General features: G+C 50.2%; 1 protein-coding gene across 5 annotated transcripts in view; it reads left to right on the plus strand.

Annotated features, from left to right (window-relative positions):
• The window catches only part of DAAM2 (dishevelled associated activator of morphogenesis 2), a 128,377-nt gene that overhangs the window by 63,517 nt on the left and 42,555 nt on the right, over positions 1–22,305 (plus strand). For 3 of the 5 annotated variants that reach the window (XM_045509350.2, XM_010973689.3, XM_045509351.2), the window contains exon 2: positions 19,911–20,136. In XM_045509350.2, coding sequence (XP_045365306.2) covers positions 19,969–20,136 — 168 coding nt within the window. In that variant the 5' untranslated portion in view covers positions 19,911–19,968. Of the gene's footprint in view, positions 1–5,556; positions 5,708–14,851; positions 15,075–19,910; positions 20,137–22,305 lie in introns of those variants that run through there. The other 2 variants (XM_045509352.2, XM_045509349.2) reach the window with 2 other exon arrangements.

Genomic DNA, 22,305 nt, shown 5'->3' on the forward strand with positions numbered 1-22,305 from the left:
GCTGAATCAGAGATTCTGGGGGTGGGGCCCAGTCAGCTGCATTTACTAAGCCCTCCGGGAGGTGCTAGAACCACAGGTTTAGCTGGGCTGGCTCCAATCTGGCTGCAAACTTCCAAGTCCACCTGAGATTTGGAGAAAACTGATTCATTCTCTTGCCATTACTCATCTGTAGGACTCTAACGAGCTCTGGGCATAGGGCAAGATGCTCAAAGTTCCCGAGGGCTCGTTTCCCTGGTTGTGAAGTAGGAGCAAGCCCAGCCCTTAGAGAGGAGCGTCCCTGGCTCCTCTTTTCTGGAAGAGGATCTCCCAAGTGTGGTTACTCAGTATTAATGCGCCTTAGCATCACCTGGGGAGCTTTTATAAACGATCACTGCCCGGCTCCCTCCCCAGACCAGGCCAGCATCTCTGGGGGTGGGATTAGGGCGTGAGTGTCTCTAATGTACAAGGGAGTGGAGAACCCTGGCCTCTCCCTCCCCATCAATCCCTCAAGGGAAGAGGCGAGGCATCTCTAACCAATGACTCTGGGAGAAGCTATGAGCTGGGCCTGCTAAACACTCCCTCCCCTCCCCAGGATCTGCCACCTGCAGGGTGGGTGCATCTGGCCAGCTCTGGTGATGAGGTCGGGAGCCTGCTCCTGCGGGAGTGTCTACAGTCATCCTTCTATGCCAAGGACTAGACGTGTCAGCTGGCCTCACTTACGGGTGAAATATTAGGAAGTCCGTTTGGCCAGAGAGAGAGACAGGTCCTCCCACAGCTTTATCAGGAATGTGGCTGATACTGTGACCTCTGTTTGCTCCATGTATCTGTTTCTCAACCGGTCCTGAACTTGAGCCAGAAGAGGAAAGTTTTACACAAAACCCCAATACCATATACTGGACAGAATTAGGGTTGAGTTTAACGAGATGGCATAACCAAGCCATTTAGTTGGTTAGTGGTCTGTAAATGTTTGTTGCATCTGAATCAAAACCCAGCCCCCTCTGATCACCACTAGGACTGACCTCCCAGCCTCAAACCTCTACCACCAGTTAACTCCTTAGTCCTCACTTCACTCAAGTCAGTAAATGTCCACGGCTCTGGGTAGGGATTCACAAGGGATCTCTCTGTAGCTGAGAGAACAGCAAATTATTTGGAATTGGTCCTACCTTTTTTTTTTTAACAGGGTCCCAGATGACACTGATGTTGCTGTTCTGGGGCCCATTTTGAGATCACCTGAGCTGAGTGAAAACACAAGGCAGGTCAGCGCTGCCTGGAGGGACTGCTGGAGGGAGCTGGCTGACTGAGGGAGGCGTCTCTTGACCCAGATGGAGTCCGGGTGTTTGGCAAGCGTGGCTGTGAATTATTTTTTTTATCGAAGTACAGTTTATTTACAATGTTGTGTTAGTTTCTGGTGTATGGCAGAGTGATTTCAGTTATATAGATTCTTTTCCCTTATAGGTTATTACAAGATATTGAGTATAGTTCCCCATGTTATACAGTAGGGGCTTGTTGTTTATTTGTTTATATATAGTAGTTTGCATCTGCTAATCCCAACTAATTTATCTCTCCCCCCTGCATTTCCCCTTTGGTAACCGTAAGTTTGTTTTCTATGTCTGAGTCTGTTCCTTTTTTGTAAATGAGTTGGTTTGTATCTTATTTTAGATTCCACATAGAAGTGATATCATATATTTGTCTTTCTCTGACCTACTTCACTTAGTATGATAATCTCTAGGTCCATCCATGTTGACGCAAATGGCATTATTTCATTCTTTTTATGGCTGAGTAATATTCCACTGTGTATATATATACCACATCTTTATCCATTCATCTGCCAGTGGACATTAAGGTTGCTACCATGTCTTGGCTATTATGGTGCTGCTATGAACATTGGGGTGCATGTGTCTTTTCTAATTGGAGTTTTCTCTGGATATATGCCCAGGAGTAGGATTGCTGGATCATATGATAACTCTTTTAATTTTTTAAGGAACCTGCATACTGTTCTCCACAGTGGCTGCACCAAATTACATTCCCACCAACAGTGTAGGAGGCTTCCCTTTTCTCCACACTCTCTCCATTGGCTGCAAATTAGAATCACCTGGAGAGATTTACAAATACCAGAGCCCGGTAGCATGAACAGCTGATCCAGGTTTCCCAGGACTGAGAGAGTCCCTGGAATGTGGGATTTTCTGTATTAAAACTGGGGCAATCCTGGGAAAAGCAGGGATGAGCTGCCCACCCAGGGATTTTGTTTTAATTGGTTCTGGTTGGATCTAGGCATCAGTATTTTCCAAAATGCCTCCATGAGTCTCCTGTGCAGTTAGGGATGAGAACCTGGGGAATCTGATCCCAACTCTGGAAAGAAGGGGTGAATTGTGAAAACAGGTTTGTATAAGTGCTGGTGAGATAGCTGGGAAGAAAACGGAGAGTGAATGAAACCACCTGCATCCCAGTCCCCTGGGGAACTTGTTAAAATGCTCTAGGTCCTTACCCGAGATCCTCTCACCCAGAAACTCAGAGTGGGGCCCTGGGATCTGTGTCATGGAGAACCTCTTAGGATGCATTTTCCTAGGAGATCTCTTGCTGAGAGTGGGAAAACAAAGAGCTAAATAGAGGGAAGAAAGCTGGAAACCCACGCTGTGCTCCTAGAGGGTAGCTTGTTGAACCTTTTGGCCTGGGGCCAAAAGGAGGAGTGAGAAGGATGCAGATGGAGGCCAGAAGGAAGGGGTCAGCCTCAGCCTGGGCTGGAGGGCAACCCAACAGGTAAGAAAGGATGGTGCCTGGAAGAAATGGTTCCAAGCTGAGAGCACGTACCAGCTCACTGAAGGAGCTAGCGGTGAAGTCATTGCCTCCAGCCAGACGTGCAGGACTCATGCCCCAACCCCCCAGGACCCCACTCCCGACTCTGTGACCACACAGCCGTGCCCTGTCTGTCTGAATGGGGCCTGAGCATCCACATGGGCGATCAAAGGGCCCATACAGGAAGCATGTATAAGTAGATTCAACTGGGCGTGGAGACTGATTGGATAATTTATAACGTAAAGAAGGGAACAGCGTGTGTGTGCGTGCACATGCTTGGTGGGCTTTTGCACAGCCTGTCAAAACCTGCCCTCGTCCCAGCCCCGTCAGTTCTGCACTTGAGACCTCGGACAGGTCACTTGACCTCTCTGGGCCTGTTTCCTTGTCTGTAAAGCTAGGATGCTAATAGCCACTTCTGAAGGTTTCATGTGAGAATCAAATGAGATAATACATGTAAAAGCCTGAGATATAGCAGCTCTCAAGACAAAGAAAGAGTTAATGATGACTCTGTGGTTTTGAACCTCAGGACTGTGGTGTCACTCCCAGAAAAAAGCAGGGTGGTCTGAAGGGGGAGGGGATGAAGGCGGTTTGAGAGGAAGTTGGTGGGCATGGTGCCAGCCCTTCTAAGTAGAAATGTGGGTAGTTGGAAATAAGAAGCTGGAGATGGGAAGGGAGGATTTTGGAGTGACCACTGCTGAATTCGTCTGAAATAAGGGGGTGGAAGGTGTGTTGGGAGGGAGGACAGAGACCCGAGGTGGGAACCTTGGTGAAGCCCCAGCGTGTCTGCTGTGTGTCCCATTCTGTGCTAGGCGCAGGGTTCCTGAGAGGCTGTGGGACACTGTCCCCAACCTCAAGGAGGTCACAGCTCAGTGAGAGTGACTGTAATTCAGAAAGCGGCTCTGTCTGATGGGAGGAACGTGTGATGCTAAGGAGGGGTGCCTCACCCACACCTGTGGGGAAGGGAGCGAGGCTTGCAGGTGAGTGGCCAGGAGGATGGGGGGATGGGAGGAGGTGCGCCCAACAGGGGAACCAGCTGGTTGAAATTAAAGAGGTGAGAGAGAGAGGAGTGTGGGGACAGGCTGGTCGGATTTCACGGTGTTCTGAAACGCCATGAAGAGGGCCTCTGGGGGGGACAGGATGGAAAGACGTGATACTGATACACAGAAGTGCAGCGTGCAGGGGAGGTGGGGGACTGAGGAGGGGGCGACGGGGAGAGACATTAGGTGCCCTGCTGGGTAAATAAAGCCCGCTTGGTAAAGAGAATCGAGGCACGGCTCACGGAGATGTCAGAGTCAAAGAAAGGTGACTTCGAGTGGAGGAGTCCACGCGGAGACTGTTGCCAGAGCTTGAAACTCTAAGGGGGTGATCTGGGTTCTGAGAGGAAACCCTGGCTTCTGTAGCCTGAAGTCCTGGAGCTGAAGTCTCCTTTTCCTCAGAGGAAACGTCCCATTCCTAGAGGCACAGAGAGGAAGGCTGTCTCATGCCTTTTACATGCAAGATAGCTTTTGTTTGCTGGAAAGGGCAGGGAGTAGAAACAAACAAATGAAAACGTCTGCGTTTTGTTTTGGGGAATGCCAAGGTCTCACTTAACCCTGCGGGTTTGTGAAGGCACGTGCCTTTGCCTCTCACTGAGCGCCACTTGAGGCACCTCTGGACGTGTCTGGCCAAGGTTTGGATGTCTTTGACCTCCACTGGCCTCTAAGAAAAGGTTGAAGGTCTTGAGTTTATTGGGTTTGCCATGAAGATTTACTTCAGGGGTAAATAACTCTCCTGTCTGGATAACCCCTCCCCCACCCACTGCCATTAGATGATTTTCTTTCGGGAAGAGGACCTGCTGCATACATGGTGGTATTTCCTGTTCTGATAGGGCTGAATCTAGATGGGGGAAAGCTCATTGGTATAAAAAAATATGAATTAATACAAGACATCAAATATCAGATACTACTTCATGGCACTTTATGTTGAAGTGTCCTATACACAGAGTAGACACCAAGGTCTCTGAGTTTACCTGGGAGACCTCAGGTAGAGGAGGATGGTTAGGAAGGCTGCTTGGAGACGGTAGCATCTGCATCAGGATGGAGAGGAGGAGGAGGAGGAAGCAGAGGTGGGCATGGGGCTGGGGTGGGGGATAATATTACTAACCCAAATGTAGAACAAGCAGAATCTTTTTTTTTTTTTTTTTTTTTACTGTTTTTTACTGTATTTCAAAGCTAACGCATTCTCTTGCTTTGAATACTTATCCAATCACAGAAGGACACAACCTTTGTGTTTGAGTAATGTAAAGTCATCACACTGATGGTGGGTCTTATAACTGATAGGGTCAAGAATTCAGGAAATAACACCCTACAATGTATTTAATCCATCCGCTCTATCAAGTTCCTGCTGTGTGTGTGGAAAGAGCCCAGGGATGAGGGGGAGTTGGCGATAAAGCCTAAGTGTCCATGCCCTCTAGGAATTTTAATGCCTTGAGCAGTGGTGCGTTTAAGGCGGAGTGAGCAGGGAGCCTGCGGTGGAGGGATAAGGTGGGATGAGGAGGAGAGGTCAGGGCGGGGAGCAGCCCAGCAGTTACTGAGTTGCCTATCAAGGCTGTTTGGGCAGGAAGCCACCCCAGATTAAAGTAACTTGTCCATTCAGGGACTGTGGGTAACATTTTTGGAAACACACAGGGAGTGGCTGGCTGGGCTGCTCTTCCTGGGAAAGGCGGCGTGTGCTGGCTGCTGTAGAAGATGGGCAGGACCAGCTGCGTGATTTGCGGAGCCCAGTGCAACATGGAAATGCAAGGCTCCTTGTTCAGAAAGTTTTAAAGATTTCAAGACAGTGACAGCAGAGCCTGAAACCAAGCAGGGGGCCCTTTGCGGGGTGCCCAGCTCGCACACCCAAGAGGCTGGCCCAGAAGATGGGACAGCCTGGACCTTTCTGTGACTCAGTGTGTGTGGTAAGATGATGGGGCCGGGTTGCTGTCTGTGGCTGGGGAACAGGGCTTCTCTGTACTAGCGCTGAGTTCTTCCCTGAGGGTTGGGATGGGGTGATGGGGATGGGATGGGGCACCACAGGAGGCTGCCCGGCTGCTGGGTGGTGCCAACTGTTTACCAGGATGCTGCCATCTCAGTTAAGTGGGAAGGCTACTGAGTTTTGGAATCAATTAGACTGAGGTTCACATGTGTTATGAACTCTGCTAACTTGGGCAAGTTGCTTACCTTTTCTAAGCTTTTCTTTCCCTATATGTGAAAATGCAGGTCATTCTGTATAATACAATCTTTGCCGGATGTTGGGATAATTAAGTGAAATAATTAATGTGAAAATTTGAGCCCAGCCTAGCTCTTAGGAAATGTTAGTATCCTTCTTTCTAAAAGTGTGCTGAATACCTATCTTGTAACATGTGGAGCATGTAATAGTTTGGGGGATACATTATTGTCAGCAATTTAGTTTTTTCCCCCATCTCAGGCTTGTTGGGGAAGTGGCTAAAATATAACAGCAAAATTTCACATAGCAGAGGCAGAGGGAGTGTACACCCCATTATAACAAACACCAAGGGAAACCCAGTTACATCTGCTGGACAGCCCCCTCCAGAGGAACACATACACGTGCATGGAGTGTACACGCTCTGGAACTGAATTGAAACTGGGTTGGAATAGGTGGTGTATTACAGGAGAGAGCCCTAGTTTGTGTGCCATCTCCTGTTTTGAATCTCAAAGTCCTCATCAGTCAAAAGTCCTGGCCTTGCTGGGTTGTCTTAAGGTTAGATGAGATGCTAAGTGTGACTACCCTGTCTCTAGCCCATGGCAGGTCCGAGCATCTTTTGACGGGGATCTGCTCTCAGGCCATAGTGTGCTTCACGGGAGACTGAGGCCAAGACCTGGCCTTCCCCGTGGTAGCAGTTCCTGAGTATCATGCCTGGGCAGCTCCTTAGCAACTGAGCGTGGGCTGGTTATCAGTGATATTACTGTTTCCTCTGCTCAAATACTTTGGGAGCTGGCTGGGTCCTCTCTCTGCAGAGACTTGAAAGTCAGTGGAATCGTGTGTGTGTTTCCTGAGAATGAACACACATCTACACATGCTGTATATACACACAGCACCTACACATCCATACCACACCACATACAGCCATCAGCACACACCACGCACATCACACTATAAACCCATGCTACACACCACCCCCTGTATATACCTTTGCACCATAGCATCAAACCCTCTTACATGCCAGCATGAATTCGTTTCTTTCCTCCCTCCCTTTCTTCTTCAGTCATTTCTGAGCATCTCCTGTACTTGTTTTTCTGGTGCGTAAGGGTTGAGTATTTCCCCCACGCCTCCTAATATCTGGTCCTAAAAACTCCGTGTGACGGCCACCATTCTCAGTTCCCTTTGCCATCTCGTCTGCTTCTAACAAATTCCAGGACAGCAACCCAGGCTGAAAGTACCCAATTTTTACCCACCCAGAAGCCTGGGGCTGCTGTCAATTCAGCCCTACCTCCAGAGACATCCAGATGGAACCAGATTTGTGCTTCACTAGCCTTCTAGTCCCTCCTCACTCAGCTCCTGGGGGCCCCTCAGGTTCTCTCGTGCTTCTGTAGGCTGAGCCCTGAACCTTAGGCACACTGTGAGGATCCTGGAGCTGGGACAGGGGAAGGAAACCCGGTTGGAGGGCCTGTGATGTGCTGGCTGCTTGATCCGTGCTCTTTGTTTGGTGCTCACAGTAGCGCTGGGAGGTGGGCTTTGCCATCTGTGTGCCCAGGAGGGAAGTGAGGCTCACAGGTACTAGGTAACTTTGCCACAGGCGTAGTATGAAAGCATACGCGCTTTGTAGTAAGCACCCTACCTCCTGGAAGACAGGAGCAGACCAGCTGAGGCTTGGGCCTGGAGAGAACTCCTTGTTCCCCCCGACCTCTGTGCTGAGGTCCTTCCTAGGACCTGTAGAGCAGCTGCTGATTCTAGCGGCATTCTGGAGGGCTGCCGGCCGCAGCGGCCAGGGCCCTTAGGGGTTTGCTATCATGAGGCTATGATTAGACCCGTGTGGGTGGTTTTTAACAGCTTTTTTGAGGTATAATTGGCATACCATATACTTTACATAGTTAAAGTGCATCACTTGATACATTTTAGCCTGTATAAACCTGTAAATTCATCACCACCATGAAGATCCTGCTTGACCGTCATCCCCAAAAGTTTCCTGTGCCCTTTATAATTGACCCCCCTCCCTGCCCATCCTCCACCCACTCCACAGGCAACCCACCTGGTTTAAGTCACTATAGATTAGTTTGCATTTTCCCAAATCTTAGATAAATGGAATCGTACAATGTGTACCTTTTATCCTCTGGCTTCTTACACTTAGCATAATTATTTTGAGCTTCATCCATGTGTGGCATGTATCAATAGTTCATTCCTTTTTATTGCTGAATAATACTCTATTATGTGACACACAACACAGTTTATTGATTCACCTGCTGTTGGACATTGCGGGTGCTTCCAGTTTGGAGCTGTTACAGATAAAGCTTCTCTGAACATTCATGAATAAGACATGGTATGGGCATATGCTTTCTGTTTTGGGTCAATACCTAGGAATAACTGGATCACATGGAAGTGTAAGTTTAACTTTTTAAGAAACGGGCAAACTGTTTTGTTTAATGGCTGCACCATTTTGCTGCCCGCACCCCCACCCCCAACAGTATAGGAGAGTCCAGTTCTCCTGTGTCCTCACTGGCTCGCAGGATGTTGATCTGATTTCAAAGCTTGGTTGGTATGGAATCTGGGAGCCCCACCAAATGGCCAAACCTAAAAATTAAAGCAGGTGGCTTTCTGTTTGGACTGGGAACCCTGAGGTGCAGTGCTACACTGAGGAATGCAGAATCAGGTGCTCCTAGAAATGTTGTTCAAAGGGCTGTTTGCAGAATGCTGGGAGAAGGGGACAGGAGAGGTCAGCGCTGGTCCTGGCTTGAGATCCTGCATCTGAGGTGTGTTGGAAAAAAACATGGCAAGAAGCATTAACAGGATGGGGCATTAGAGAGGGAAGAAACAGCCGTGGAAGAGGACAGGAGCCTCGTCCATGTAATTTGCCCTTAAATCCCCAGCAGCATGAGCAGTGCCAGGCAGAGTGAGTGCTGAAAACAATGGAGGTTGAATGAACAAACACTTGAATGACGGATGAACTAATGGGAGTTCAGGGGATACGATTCTGTTCCACCAGCATCATTTAGCACCTCGTGTTTTCTGTGGCTCAGAGCCTGGTGTCTGGGGTGGAAGAAACTCTGGAGGGTGTGTGGTTTGACCTGCTCATTTACAGACAAGGCTCAAAGAAATGCCCTAAGAATAGCCAAGGTCATTCCTCTCTTGCCTAGGTGGCCTGCTGGGGCAGAGTTGGGACTCAGTCCTGAGTCTCCTCATTTTTAGTCTCAGGTTTATCTTCTTTTCAAAATGATACTATCTTTTCTGCTGAAAATAATAAATGAGGATTGTAAAAAATTTGGAAAAATGCAGAAAAGGATAATTAAAATAACCTTAAACTCCAGCCACCCAAAGATAATTTCTTCATGGTGTGTGTGTGTGTGTGTGTGTGTGTGTGTGTGTGTGTGTGTGTGTGTGTGTACACATAGGTCACTATGTCTGTTTATCTATCTATCATCTAACCAATCCTTATGTTTTAATATTATGGCTGTTTTCCATCTTTTATAATATTAGTAACCCTGGGAGGGCTGTCTGGTCCCAAATCTTTGATAGCTCCTCTGATCATTTCCCGGTGCTCATTCTGTTATGTGCTGCCCCCTCTAAGCCCTCTGTGTGAGCAGAGAGCTCAGGGTAGCACAGGACCCCCACTGGGATCGAGTTCTGCAAGCCTTCCTCAGACCTAGATATGTGAACTTCCCCTGTCATAACCACATCCACACTTTATTACGTTTATCTGCTTAATTGTCTTCCTTCCCCACCAAACTGAACTCGTTTTTACCGTTGTGTTTTTCCAGCTCTTAGCCAGGTACTTAGAGGCTCCACAAATATTTGTTAGAATGAATGAGTGAACGGATGGAATTGTATGGACGAGAGTGAGGGGCAGGTGAGGGGCACCCTGGGGCAGCCTTTTCAATCACTTGCCCTCCAGGAGTCCACTGTCCCCCCTCCCCCAGTCCCTGTCCTCTCCCACTCTGCCCACCCTGGAGAGATGGAAGGTGGCTATAGTCCAGGATTTATGTCGAGTCAGGCCCAGAGGCACACACAGGGCCTTTTCTGGTGTGATTGCTGGACACCTAGAGGGACTAACAGAGCTGTAAGGAGGGCACCGTTTCTGGGGAAGACTCAGCCCAGCATTTAGTGTGTGACCAGGTGCCCAAGTCCAGTGGGGTCCCAGGGCCTGCTTGTCTTGACAGGACCTCAAGGTTCCACCTTCATGAGTGACAGAATGCCTTTGTCCTGGGACTGCAGGAGGCGTGGTCAGCAGGGAGCTTCTCCCAGCCCAGGGCTGCCTAGAATGGTGTGAGTTCTCAGCGTGCTGGGGCGCTCTGGTGGGAGACCTGGCAGGAGCGCCCAGGAAGAGGCGGGTGCTGTCTTTACTGCATCCCATCAGTAAAGACAGCCCCGTCTGTGTGGCCTGGGGTTGGGGCTTCCCGGAAGCAGGAGGGGTTGTCACGGGCAGAGTGGTTTCCCTTTGGCCAGGGGCCCCAGACCTCTGGCTCTGATGGGTGGCAGAGACTTGGGTGTTAAAATTCCTTCTTCTCTTTGACTTCACAGCTGTTGCCCAGAGAGCTCCCACCGCTCCCTGTCAGGCTCTGCCTGAGTCCTTGCTTTCCGTGCCCAGGCTGCGTCTTGCCAAAGCTCCCCATCCGCTCACGCACATGTGGGCATGCACACCCCTCTGTGACATCCCCGGCATCTGTCCCTGTCCCCTTCTCTTCTCAGCAGTTCAAGGCCTCATTAACTCTTGCTCAGACAGAGCTGCTTTCAGACTCTCCCCTTCTATCTGTCCTGAAATCCACCCCATACGGTGCCAACCTAATTGCCCATCCAAATCCCAGCTGGGATCAGACGTCACAGACTCTGTCCTTTACTGTAAGCCACCAACTAATCAGCCGATAAACCACCCAACTGCCCATCCTTGGGCTGCTGCCACCGCCTCCTTGGCCTGCCATTCAGGGCCTGGCTAGCAGGTCCCCATCTTGTGTCCTGCTGCACCTTCTTGTGCCCTGCATCCCAGCCTGGGCACAAACAACTTCCCTTAGCCGCTTCCTCACCTTGATGCCAGGTGCTCACTCTGGCATGCCTCTGTTGTGAATGGGTTTCTTGGACCCTCCCACTGGCACATGGCAACCTCTCCTCCAAGACCCAGCTTCCGTGCCACTTCCTCTGGTGACTGTCCCAGTCACTAGCCAGAAGCCACTCTTCCTCCCTGCAGTCCCAGGGCCTGGAGCTGCACCTCCCTCCCTCCCTCCCTCGCTTCCTGGTGGTTGATACATGTGCCTCCCAGCAGCCCTATAAACCTGGTGAGGAGAGGATTTGATGTCTGGTTCATCTAAAGCCCCCAGAAAATTGCATTCTACACGGCAGTCAGGGGGTGAATGGATGAATGAATGAATGAGTGGATGAATGAATGAGTGAACGCATGCTTGACCATGGCCTTGGAGAGCTAGTATCTGCTTGTTTTCTGTTCTGGTGAGACAAAGAAACCTATATTCTCTTCCTCATTTCTCAAAATGGGAAAACCAACTGGAAAATCCACAACTTCCACGCTCACCCCCAAGTCACTTTGGGGAATTTCTCAGTTTCACTTTCCCAGCAAGACCCTCCTTTCTCTCCTTCCTCTTCTCCCCCTGCTCTCTTAGTCTCCCACCCAGCAGCCTGCGCGGAGGGGACTCTGGGGCTGCAAGAGAGTTTACTTTTGCTTCTTGCCTTTCCCAGAGCAGAGGGGGAAACCATAATTTAGGCGGCTGCTAAAAATAGCTCCCTCAGTCCTGGAAAGAGAGCTTGCTTATTTTTGAAAGTGCTCCCCACCCCCTCCCCAGCCCTGCCCGAGGCTCACAATACAAGTCAGATTGTTCTGAGTACTGTCCTGAGGCCGACAGGGAAGTCAGCCCTGGGCTCCGATGACCACATAGCCCGAGTGCTGCCTGGGAGAAGGACCCGCAGAGAAGTGGGGAGAGAGGAGGGCTTCGGAGAGAGGAGGGCTTCGTGCTGTCCATGTTTTGTCCTAATCAGAGACAGATCTCACTCCCAGCAACTTCTTACACCCAGTGCGTAGATGTAGATGGTTGATATGGAGCCTGGAGACCTGGTTTAAGTCCTATGCTCACACTTTACATCTTTCTGAGCCTCAGATCTCCCCATCGGTAAAGAAGGGGCAGGCAGTGATCATATTTACCCTGCAAGAGTGTGGTGAAAGCTCAGGATAAGCTTTGAACATGGAAGATGCTCAAAAAATGATCCTTGTAACTCTGTTTTCATGGGTAAGACAGGACACACGATGAGCCAGTATGCTATGCTAAGTTGAACCTTAGGAAATTTACAATTTTATAGGTTAAAGATAATTGAACACTGTCAGCTATATATGATTCAACCTAATAAAACATCAATCAGCAAACTCTAAATGGCCAGGAAGGAAATATTTTTGGCTTTGTGGAGCGCCGGGTTCTGTGTTGCGAGAAGCAGCCAGAGACAGTGAATGGGTGTAGCTGTGTTCTAATCAGACGTTAGTTACAAACACAGTCTGAGTTTGACCCTGTGATATTTGCCAACCCTTGTAATAATATGTATGAGTCAATCACATAGAGAGAACTTTCTGTAATACATACAGTCAACATTTAGGTTTCTTCGTAATTGTAACAGTGGCTGATCTGTATAGATAGTCATAGTGCTTTATTACTAGGCACCGTATGAGGTACTTTACAAATATTAACTCATTTAATCCTCATGACAGCCCTGTGAAATATGTACTTTTATTATCTCCTCATTTTACAGATGAGAAAACTCAGGCTCAGAGAGCCTGAGTAACTTGTCTGAAGTCACACAGAGTTGATGGCAGTGGAACTGAACCCAGGCAAGTTTGTGGGGTAGAACTGGATATTGGCAATTCAGGCAGCTCCAGGGTGAAAGCAGCCTGGAGAGCGTTGTGAGGGGCCCCACGCCTGTTTGCTCTCCACGGAGCATGTGGGGGTGGTCAGAGGCTTGAAGTGGGAGCAGGCCTGGGGTAGGTGGGCAGTGGGGAGATGGTGGGGCTGAAGGTTTGGAAGTGTCGCCTGGGATGAAAAGGCATAGGGTCTTCCTTGGGGAGTCAGGTCGTGGGTCAGCTGGGCCTGGGGCCATTTCCCAGGTGACGCCCAGGGGCTGTGAGGGTCAGGATGTAGGCTGGAGGAATCTCCTGCCTGGGGAACAGGACATTGTTTACATTCCTGACGTTTCAAGCAGGAGATCCAGGCTGCATTCCCAGATCAGGGCCCCCAGGGGACCTGGTGGGGGGGGGGAGGGCAAAGAAGCAGTCTCCCCAGGAGGCCTGGGCCCTGCCTCAAATCAAGATACTTGGATACCCTGTCGATTCCTTTTGCCTCTTAGTTTAGCCACAAATTAACAGGCTGCTGGTCAGGACCCTGGCCTCAAGCATTCCCTGCTGTTTTTCCTTCTGTGCTTTTGCAAATTCTGTCCCCTTGCCTGCAATGCCTTTCCCCACCTCTTACACCCTTCCTTAATTCTCTCATCTCTTTCAAGACTAGCTTAGTGTCACCTTCTCCTGGAAGCCTTCCCTGACTTCCTCTTCACCCGTCCAGGCTAGACCAGGTCCCCTTTCTCAGTCCCTCTCACCCCACCTTTCTGTATTGTCACTGCCTTGACTTCCCTGGCTCCCCCACGAGAAGGGAACCTGCTGGAGGAAAGGGACCATACTTTGTTTATTCCTATGTCCCCACCACCCAGGTCAGTGTCCAGTGTGCTGGACACTGGAAGCCAATTAAAAGCATGTGTGGTCAAGGGTGACATCATGGTCCCCAAAACACAGTCCCTTCACCCAGAAGATGTGGTTGTTGGGCAAGTTGCCTGACCTTGGGGCATCTGAAAGTCATCATCAGTAAGAAGGGATAGTCGTGCTGTTGGAGGGTTGGGGACAGTAAATGAAATAAAGCACACAATTGTCAGCACAGTGCCTGGCTCCTCGCTGGCACTTGGAAAGTGGCCAGGGAGACATGCAGTAGCACATAATACGTCCTTGCCCTGTAACCCTCGCATATGGAGCTCAGGGGAGGGGATAGGATAAGGCAACTTGAATGTCCCAAAGTCATGGCCTTGGTCTCAAGAGCTACAGGAAGCGTTGATGAGTTAACTTTGGTTCTGTGATGAGAGCACTGAATGTTGAGTCAGGATACTTAGTTGTGGTTCCAGCTGTCTCTTAGCTGGGTGTTGTTGACAAGCCATGTAACAGCTGCTTCAGCCTCAGTCTCATCATCTGCAAGGGGAATTATCCTCACAAGGTCACCGTGATGCAGAAATGAGCTCGCAGAGCTATGAGAACACCTGGCCCAGGTCATAGGAAGTGCTCCATCACGAATTATTGAGTCTGGATGTAAAGAACACTTGAGAAAGCTCTGAGCTGGTCTCAGATCAGGTATGCCTTGGACATGTGCCCTATAGCTTTGTGGTTTATAGCTTTAGAGTCAAACATGTGTTTGAATCCTAGCTAGGCCATCACTAGCTGTGTGTCTTTAGGCAAGTTACTTAACTTCTCTGAACCACAGGGTTGTTTTTTTTTTTAATAAGTTAAATATTTTTAACTATTTTTAAATAAGTTAAATAGTTTTTTTAAAATGTTGCCATCCATCTCAGAGTTGTTATGGTGATAAGATGTAGATATAGCCCAGTGTCTGGCAAACACCAGTGTCTCAGGTGCTAATATTCTGCTTTTACTTAAGACTTAGGAGTTAGCACTAATGATATGGGGCTTTTGAAGTTCTAATTCATGTGAAAACAGGTATGTAGAGGCGATGGGGGCCAGGGTTTGGGGTTAAGGGTTAGGATTTTCATTATTACAGACCAAATGGGAGTTTTGAACTCAAGAGTGGGAAGTACTTCCTGGCTTGGGTGGAATGTGGGAGGAGTACTCAGTGGCGGCTGACGAGAGCCCCTGGGGAAGTCTACGGGAAGGAGATGGAGCAGGCAACGCGGACGGACGGTGGGGCCCTCGGAGGTCTTCAGTCGAACCCTGACGTAGCACAGAGGGGAAAGTGAGGCCCGGAGAGGATGGCCTTGTGGCCCCTGACCCACAGGCTGCCTCGTGACTATCCTGGGCCTCCTGAGTTGGAGAGACCTGTTTTCTCCACGATGTGGAAGGATGCCACGGTGAGGAGGTAAAGTCTGGCCAGAGACAGGGGACTGGAGGAGACCCCGAGAGAGTTACAGGAGGGCTATTTGATGCTGACCTGATGGTTTGGTGTCGTGGGCCAGTTAGTCTGTGTTTAGGGACCAACAGTCCTGGAAGACGCTGTCCCCACAGCGAGAAGGGGTGGGGGCAGGGAGACAGGAAATGGAGGGCATGGAGCTGTTGGTATTGGGGGAGTTTCCAGGGAGAAAAAGATAGGGGGTGGGGAGGGGTCAGGTTACATTTCTCAGGCCCAAGTTCAAGTCCTCTGGGTTTTGTTCTGTCCTTATTGCTTCTCAGTTCTCTTCTGACAGGGGAACCTCCATTGTTCCTCTTTGTAAAGGGATTTTGCAGAAGTGAATCGTTCTGGCCACCTCCACCTCTCCAGTCCCTGCCCACAGTCAGTGACAAGGGTTCACCTTTCCAACTAGAGGTAGCTCAGAGCCTAAGGAAAAGCTCCTCTGGTCCAGATTTCTCAGTTACTGATGGCAAAGATGGGTGGCTTCTTAAATCTGGCTGGACAGGTTCCTACAACTCCAGGCGTTGCTGGCCCCATCTGTACCTGGAGACGGGCTGGCTCATGGTTGCAGGCTCTGGGCAGGGCAAGTCTCACTTTGCTGGTGATCATGATAGTGAAGCCACAGCAGCAGTGCTGGCCTTCTTTAGTGAGTGCCTGGGGCACTCCCGGCATTTTGCTTACTTTATGTCATTTATTCTTCACGGAAGCCCTCTGAAGATGCCGTTATGACCTTGGCATCACGAGTGAGGAACCTGAGGTTCTCAGTGGTTAAGACCTCATGCTCAGGGTCACCCAGAGGGGAAGGCAAAGCCAGGAGTCAGATCCCAGTCCCTTCGACTTCAAAGACTCTGCTGGAGTGAAGGAAGGGTTCAAGCATGGATGGGTGAGAAATTGGGGTGGTGGGAGATGGAGGCAGTTCCTCCTAATGGAGGAGAAGCAGACAGCCTTTGGAACCTCCATAGCCCTCTCCCCGTCTAGAGGGGAGCTTGGAACCTGGACCTATTTCTAAACTGAGCTGTGAAGTCTGGTCTTCTCCAATGGAAGAAGGCTACTAGGGGGCTGGGGCAAGGTGGGGAAAAGGGGTGTTGACGTTGGAAGATGAGCTCTGGTGAGATGGTGACCAGACCACAGCCTGAACACTAGAATCCTGGGGTTCAGTCCCAGCTCTGTCCCCAGAGCCGTGTGACCTCAGATAAGACATTTTCTCCTTGGACCTCTGTTCTCTGATCTCTACTGTGAGGCTAGATGCTTTCCAGCTGAGGGCCTGTGCTTTTAGTCTTGCATGTTCAGATGGGGCCCCAAGGAGGGGCACAAGGAACAGACTTAAGAGGGGTTCCTGGGGAGGAGGGCATCCTCAGGAACATAAACTTACTCAGGAGCTGTCAAGCAGGCCGCCCTTAAAAGGGCAAGTATGCAGCGCTCCCCCGGAGCAGGGTTAAGGCCCTTCTCTGTGGGGAAGGCACTTCCTGTTTGGAGGGACTGTGTCTACTTCTTTCCTCCTCCAGAGGCCACTTCACCTCACTCCTTGGACTCAGGGGAGACTTTAAAAATATTTAAGGACAGGTATGGCATGGTGCCAACCAATCAGGGCAGTCACAGCTGTAAACAACTGCTGTAAGACCCACAGGGTGTGCCAGCTGTATGCCAGCCCTGCCCCTACCCCCGACCCACCCTGGTGAAGCCTGGCTCAGGAGCTGAAGGGCAGAGAAGGACAAGAAGGGAGACTGGGGAGGGGAGAGCGGGGTGAGAGTTCCAGGAGGTAAAGACAGAAGAGAGTCTTCCCTGATGTCAGCCCATCCCTCCCTGGAACCCTGGCATGCCATCCACCCAGCCTCACTACACCTCTAGGACTTTCCTTTCCATGCTTTGTGCCCTGAACAAAGCCGTCCTGCCCGCCAGCTGCAGCTGCGTTTTGGAGGCTGAGGACACAAAGGGGACCTGGTTTGGACTCTGCATCATCACCCCAAACTGGCGATGGGCGGGGAATAGTGAACCCCTGTCTGCCTGCAGAATTTGTGCTTTACTAAGCCTGACAATCTGAGGCCAGGGCTTTGTCTCACCCACTCCTGGCCATCGGCCATCAAGTTCCCTGGAGAGCCTCCAAGCCTCCCTCTCTCTCTTGACTTCCTCAGTTACCAGCCTGTTCTAGGTCTTCACCAGCATGCACCAGGACTGCTGCGTGAGCCTGCGGGCTGCTTCCTCTACCCCCAACCTCGACTGTCCCTTTCTTCCTTATAAGGGTTCCTGATGGCTTGTCAACTGCTAGGAATCAGAGATTTCAATCGGTATTTCTTAACTGATTGATGAAGACCCCTCTTCTCCTTTTCTCTGAGCACAGGTTGTTTCCCAACTGACCAAGAAATACTTATTGAGCATCCACTAAACATACAGCATTTTATTAGCCATAAAGAGGGGCGGTGTGAAAGCCGGAGGCACAGCCCCTGCCCTCAAGGAGCCTTCCCTGGAGCTGTGGAGAGCCCGTGTGCAAACCCAGAAAAGATGACCAACAATACAAGGCAACCTCGGATAGTTTGTTGTTTGAGGTGCTCCTGGGTCTATTACAAAGTCTGTCACAAAGTTTATAGAGATAAAGTGGAGCCAGTAAAAACCTCTTGAATGATGATTAAAAGGCATCATGCCTTATAGGAGAGGCGAGCTCAGATGAGTAATTTATTAGCTAGATTGTTAGGGCTTAGGAAATAAAGAAGTGCTCTTCTTGGGTTACCTTGGGTCCACTAGGGACAAATTATGCGAATTTATCTTTTTTTGATAAGGTTCTAGAGCTTGGTTCAAGGGAATGCCTTGGATTTGGCGTATCTGGAGTTCCACAAGGACTTAGCCAACAGTCTCCTATGGTGCCTTAAGAAAGGAGGGCTGGATAACTGCGGGCTTGTGGGTTCAGCGCTGGTTGGAGGACTGTCCCCTGAGAGTGTTAATAACTAGTTCTTCGGCATTCCCAGACGAGGTAGCTGTGTCCTCTGGGCCTTTCGATGTCCTTGTTGTGGTCAACGTTTTTAGCAATGATGTAAGTAAAGACCGTGGGGACATTCTGATCATTCTGTTAATGACCCGAATCTAGGAGAAACAGCTAAGAGTCAAGACTCGAAAATACCTTGACCCCTTTGGGTATATGTCCCAAAGCACTGAAAGTAGGGACACAAACATATTTGTACGTGTTCATAGAGCATTATTCACAATAGGCAAAAGGAAGAAGCAACCCAGGTGTCTGTCAGCAGACGCGTGTATAAGCAGAATATGGTCTGTACCTGCAATGGAATGTTATTCAGCCTTAAAAATAAAGGAAATTCTGTGACATGGATGAGCCTTGAGCACATGATGCTAAATGACATAAGCCAGTCAGAAAAGGACAAATGCTGTATGATTCTACTTAGATGAGGTGCTTGGAGTAGTCAAGTTCATAGAGACAAAAAGTAGAACGGTGGTTGCCAGGGGCTGGGGGGAGAATGAAATGGGAAATTATCGTTTAACGAGTATAGAGTTTCTGTTTTACAACATGGAAGAAGTTCCGGAGGTGGATGGTGGGGATGGTTGCACAGCAATGTGAATGTATTTAATGCCACTGAACTATACACATAAAAATGGTCAAATGGTAAATTTTATGTTATATATATTTCACTGCAGTTAAAAAAAATCTTGATCCCAAACCTGTGATATAATATTCAATACGTATACAGCAGGGAATCTTATTTTATATCCAAAAAGTTAAGCTATAGAAGTGTGAGGAGACTGTGGCCGGGCACCAGTGTGGTGGGGTAGCAGTGGTCTCTCTACTGAACCCTCCCAGACCTGAAAATGTGTTTAGGAACCATTGGTCAAGGATCGTTTGGCCCTTTCAGGAAGCCTATGTGCAGACCCTGGGCTTCATCTACGAGAAGCTATGTGGCATCAGCGTCTGGGGCCAGTGTTCTCCTCACGCTGGTGCCAGTGAACCAGGCTCTACCCATGGCAAGCCAGAGACTTAACCCTTTCTGTTCCAGTGACCACCCAGCTCTTGGGTGCCTCTCAGTTCTGGCCATAATGGTGTCCTTTGTTCTTGGTCAGTATGGAAAGCAGATTTGACCAGATTTCTCTCTGTCTTGGTTGAACACCAATCCAATGATCAGCTCCATTTCCTTACCCAGGGTTCACTCTCGTGGCTCCCAGGTTGCCCCTCCTTCTCGATGGGTGGGTGAACCTGTGCCTGTTGAAGTCTCACATGCATCCAAACATGCCTGGGTACAGCAGACTGGACAGGAAACTGGCAAGCCTTCCGTCCTCTACTCCCGGGGGGCACCCACTGCAGGAGACACACAGTATAATTAGCTCGGTGTCTCCCCGCCAGCCTCCTTCAACCCTTCCCTCCCCATTGGATGACATCTTTAAACCAGGTATCCCCAGACCCTGAATGAATCAAGTAAGTAAGGAGGCCCTGCTGGACAGGTCTTCCAGGGGACAGGGACTAGGATTTGCATCTGTACTGTCACAGAGAGGGTAGGATGGGTGCCGGCTCTGACCTCCCAGGAGTCGAATTCTGTGAGTACAGCCCTTCTCTTGTCTCCCAGAGCACAGGGGGAGAATCTGAAAGTGTTTGTGGCAGGAAACCCTGGGAAGACGTGGAGAGGAGGAAATACCTCCAGTTAGGAGGAGCTAGAGGGAACAGAGCGAGGCTGGGGGAGAAGAGCAGGGGCTCGGCTCTTGGGCTGAGGGCTCTTGACAGTTGGGCAAAGAAGTTCTGGTGGCAGAGTGACCACATCCCTGCCTACCTGGCTGCCAGCCTGACCACGCAGTGCTCTCTGTTCCACCCAGATCATGATGAGGACCTAGGGCACCTGCCTGCAGACTATCCCCCTGGCCTGTGGTGACCATGGCCCCCCGCAAGAGGAGCCGCCATGGCCTGGGCTTCCTGTGCTGCTTTGGGGGCAGCGACCTCCCTGAGATCAACCTCCGGGACAGCCACCCTCTGCAGTACATGGAGTTCTCCAGTCCTATCCCGAACCCGGAGGAGCTCAACGTCTGCTTTGCAGAGCTGGTGGTGAGTGAGGGGCAGGGAAGGGAGGGTGTTGACGGTGGGATCGGAGATGGCTGGAGCCCAGAGGGCGGGGGCTGGCATCTTCACCTACTGAAACTGCTTGGGACCAAAGTGGGCCCCAAGGATACCTCAGGCATGTGGGAGAAACAGAGTCACTCACTGGGGTGGACACTGTGAAATGTGTCCCCAGAAGAATGGACCTACATCATCTCCCCTGGATCCTAGATTTCATGGGGCAGCAGTAGGCGCCCATGGGAGGAGAAGGTCCAGGCTTTTGTGAAATAAGGTAGGGAGGAGCCTCAAAGAACATCAGAGCTCTGGACACCACCTCTGCTCGCTGAAATTCCCTGGGATAGTCTGGTCTCTGACACAGGAAGAGGAGACGGGGCAGATTCTGTGGGCAGACGCTGGGTTATCTCAGAACAAGGAGTGATTAGCTAGCAGTGAGGAGGTAGAGATGCCTGTATCACACCTGGAACCTGGTTCCGGCCTGGGATGAAGACATCCCGTGTCTGGCCTGGGACAGACAGAAGCTCTGTTTTTCACCCTGGTGCCAACTCTTCCTGACTCTGTGATCCCCTTCCGGGCCACAGCAGCAGTGCTACGCCCCCGTGGGGACCCCTGTGTGTGAAACATCATGTGCTGACCGCAAAGAGACAGAACAGGAAAGAAGCATGGCTCCTCTCTTTGGAGAGCTGATGGTGAGATAAAGCCTGCAAGCCAGAGAAAGGTCCCAGACCAGGGAGGCAGGCCCCATGCCCAGGACTTGGGCCTGAACCCCTGGCCATAGAGCGAGAAGCACCAGGTCAGCTACCATAAGCTCTCGGTCACTCGTTCTCATGGTTGACCTGTAGAGAAACAGTGCAGTGTGACTGGGAAACGGGGTTTCATACTTGAATTCGGTAATGGATGCATCTGAGGAAGGTGATCTAGCTCTTTAAGTAGCAGGACCCCAGTAAGATGAGGACATGCATGTTACGTGAAAAAGTTTCCACTCTCCTCATCACATCAGGTCCAGAAGACTCGTCCTGGTGTATACCTTTCCTCTGGATGGGGTCGGTGTGGGCGGGAACAGAGTGTTCGCTAGTGTCTAGCAGCATTTGGAGCCTGATCTGTGTCAGTCAGTACTGCTAAGATCTGTTTTTGACTCAGAATACTGCTGACACCAAATAGGTGGGTTTTCCACACCAAGCAGTTCTCCACTTTTCTGTGGACACCAACTGGGTGTCCTGCGATTTAACTTGGTTCTCACAATTACTACCCAGAGTCAGCATAGACGCCACAGGTTCAGGGCTCGGCTCCACAGACTGCCCCCACCTCAGACACCGGGCGCCAGCAGGGGACCCACAGCACCACTGCTTCTGTCCGATGTGGCTGCAAAGCGGGGGCTCCCGCGATCCCCTCTTCAGGCTTGATAAGAGCGCACAGAACTCAGGGAACACTTTATTTACTGTTACCGATTTGTTATAAAAGATATTATGAAGAGTACAAGTGAATGGTTAGAGGAGGGTGTGCACAGGGGAGGCCCAGAAGGGGAAGGAGGGGAAGGCTGCTGTACCGAGCATGGGAGTGTCTGTCCCTTTGGAGTTTGGGGGGCGCCCCGCTCCCAGCACCTGAGTACATTCAGCCTCCCAGAAGCTCTCTGAGTCTTGCCCTATAGGGGGTTTTATGGAAATTTCAGCATGACAGATTTTTAACTCAGTCTCCAGCCCCTCTTCTCTCCCCAGAGTTTGGGAAGTGGGGCCAAAAGGTCTAGGCTTCTAATCACATCTTGAGCCTTCTGGCCACCAGCCCCAGCTTGAAACTCTCTGGGTCCACTGAGAGTCACTTCACTGGAAGAAAAAAGGCTCCCAACACCCAGGAAATTCCAAGAGATTTAGGAGCTCTGTGTCAGGGACAAAAGGTACCCCTGTCACTTCTGCCAGTCATGAAATTCCAAGGGATTTAGGAGCTCTATGCTAGGAACGTGGAATGAGGATCAAAAATTTATTTCTTACATTATCATGGGCGGGGACATCTTCTTGAATGGAGTGCATGAGTTTTGAAAGAAGGAGATGCCATGGGGTGTTCCTTCTTTGGCACTTTTAGTCAACAGGTATTTATTGAGCCTTTTAAGTGGGCAGGGTTTTGTTTTGTTATTTTTTTTTTTTTAACATAAGGTACTTTGGCAAA

Source organism: Camelus bactrianus, chromosome 20 (assembly GCF_048773025.1).
Source record: "Camelus bactrianus isolate YW-2024 breed Bactrian camel chromosome 20, ASM4877302v1, whole genome shotgun sequence".
Taxonomy (NCBI): Eukaryota; Metazoa; Chordata; class Mammalia; order Artiodactyla; family Camelidae; genus Camelus; species Camelus bactrianus.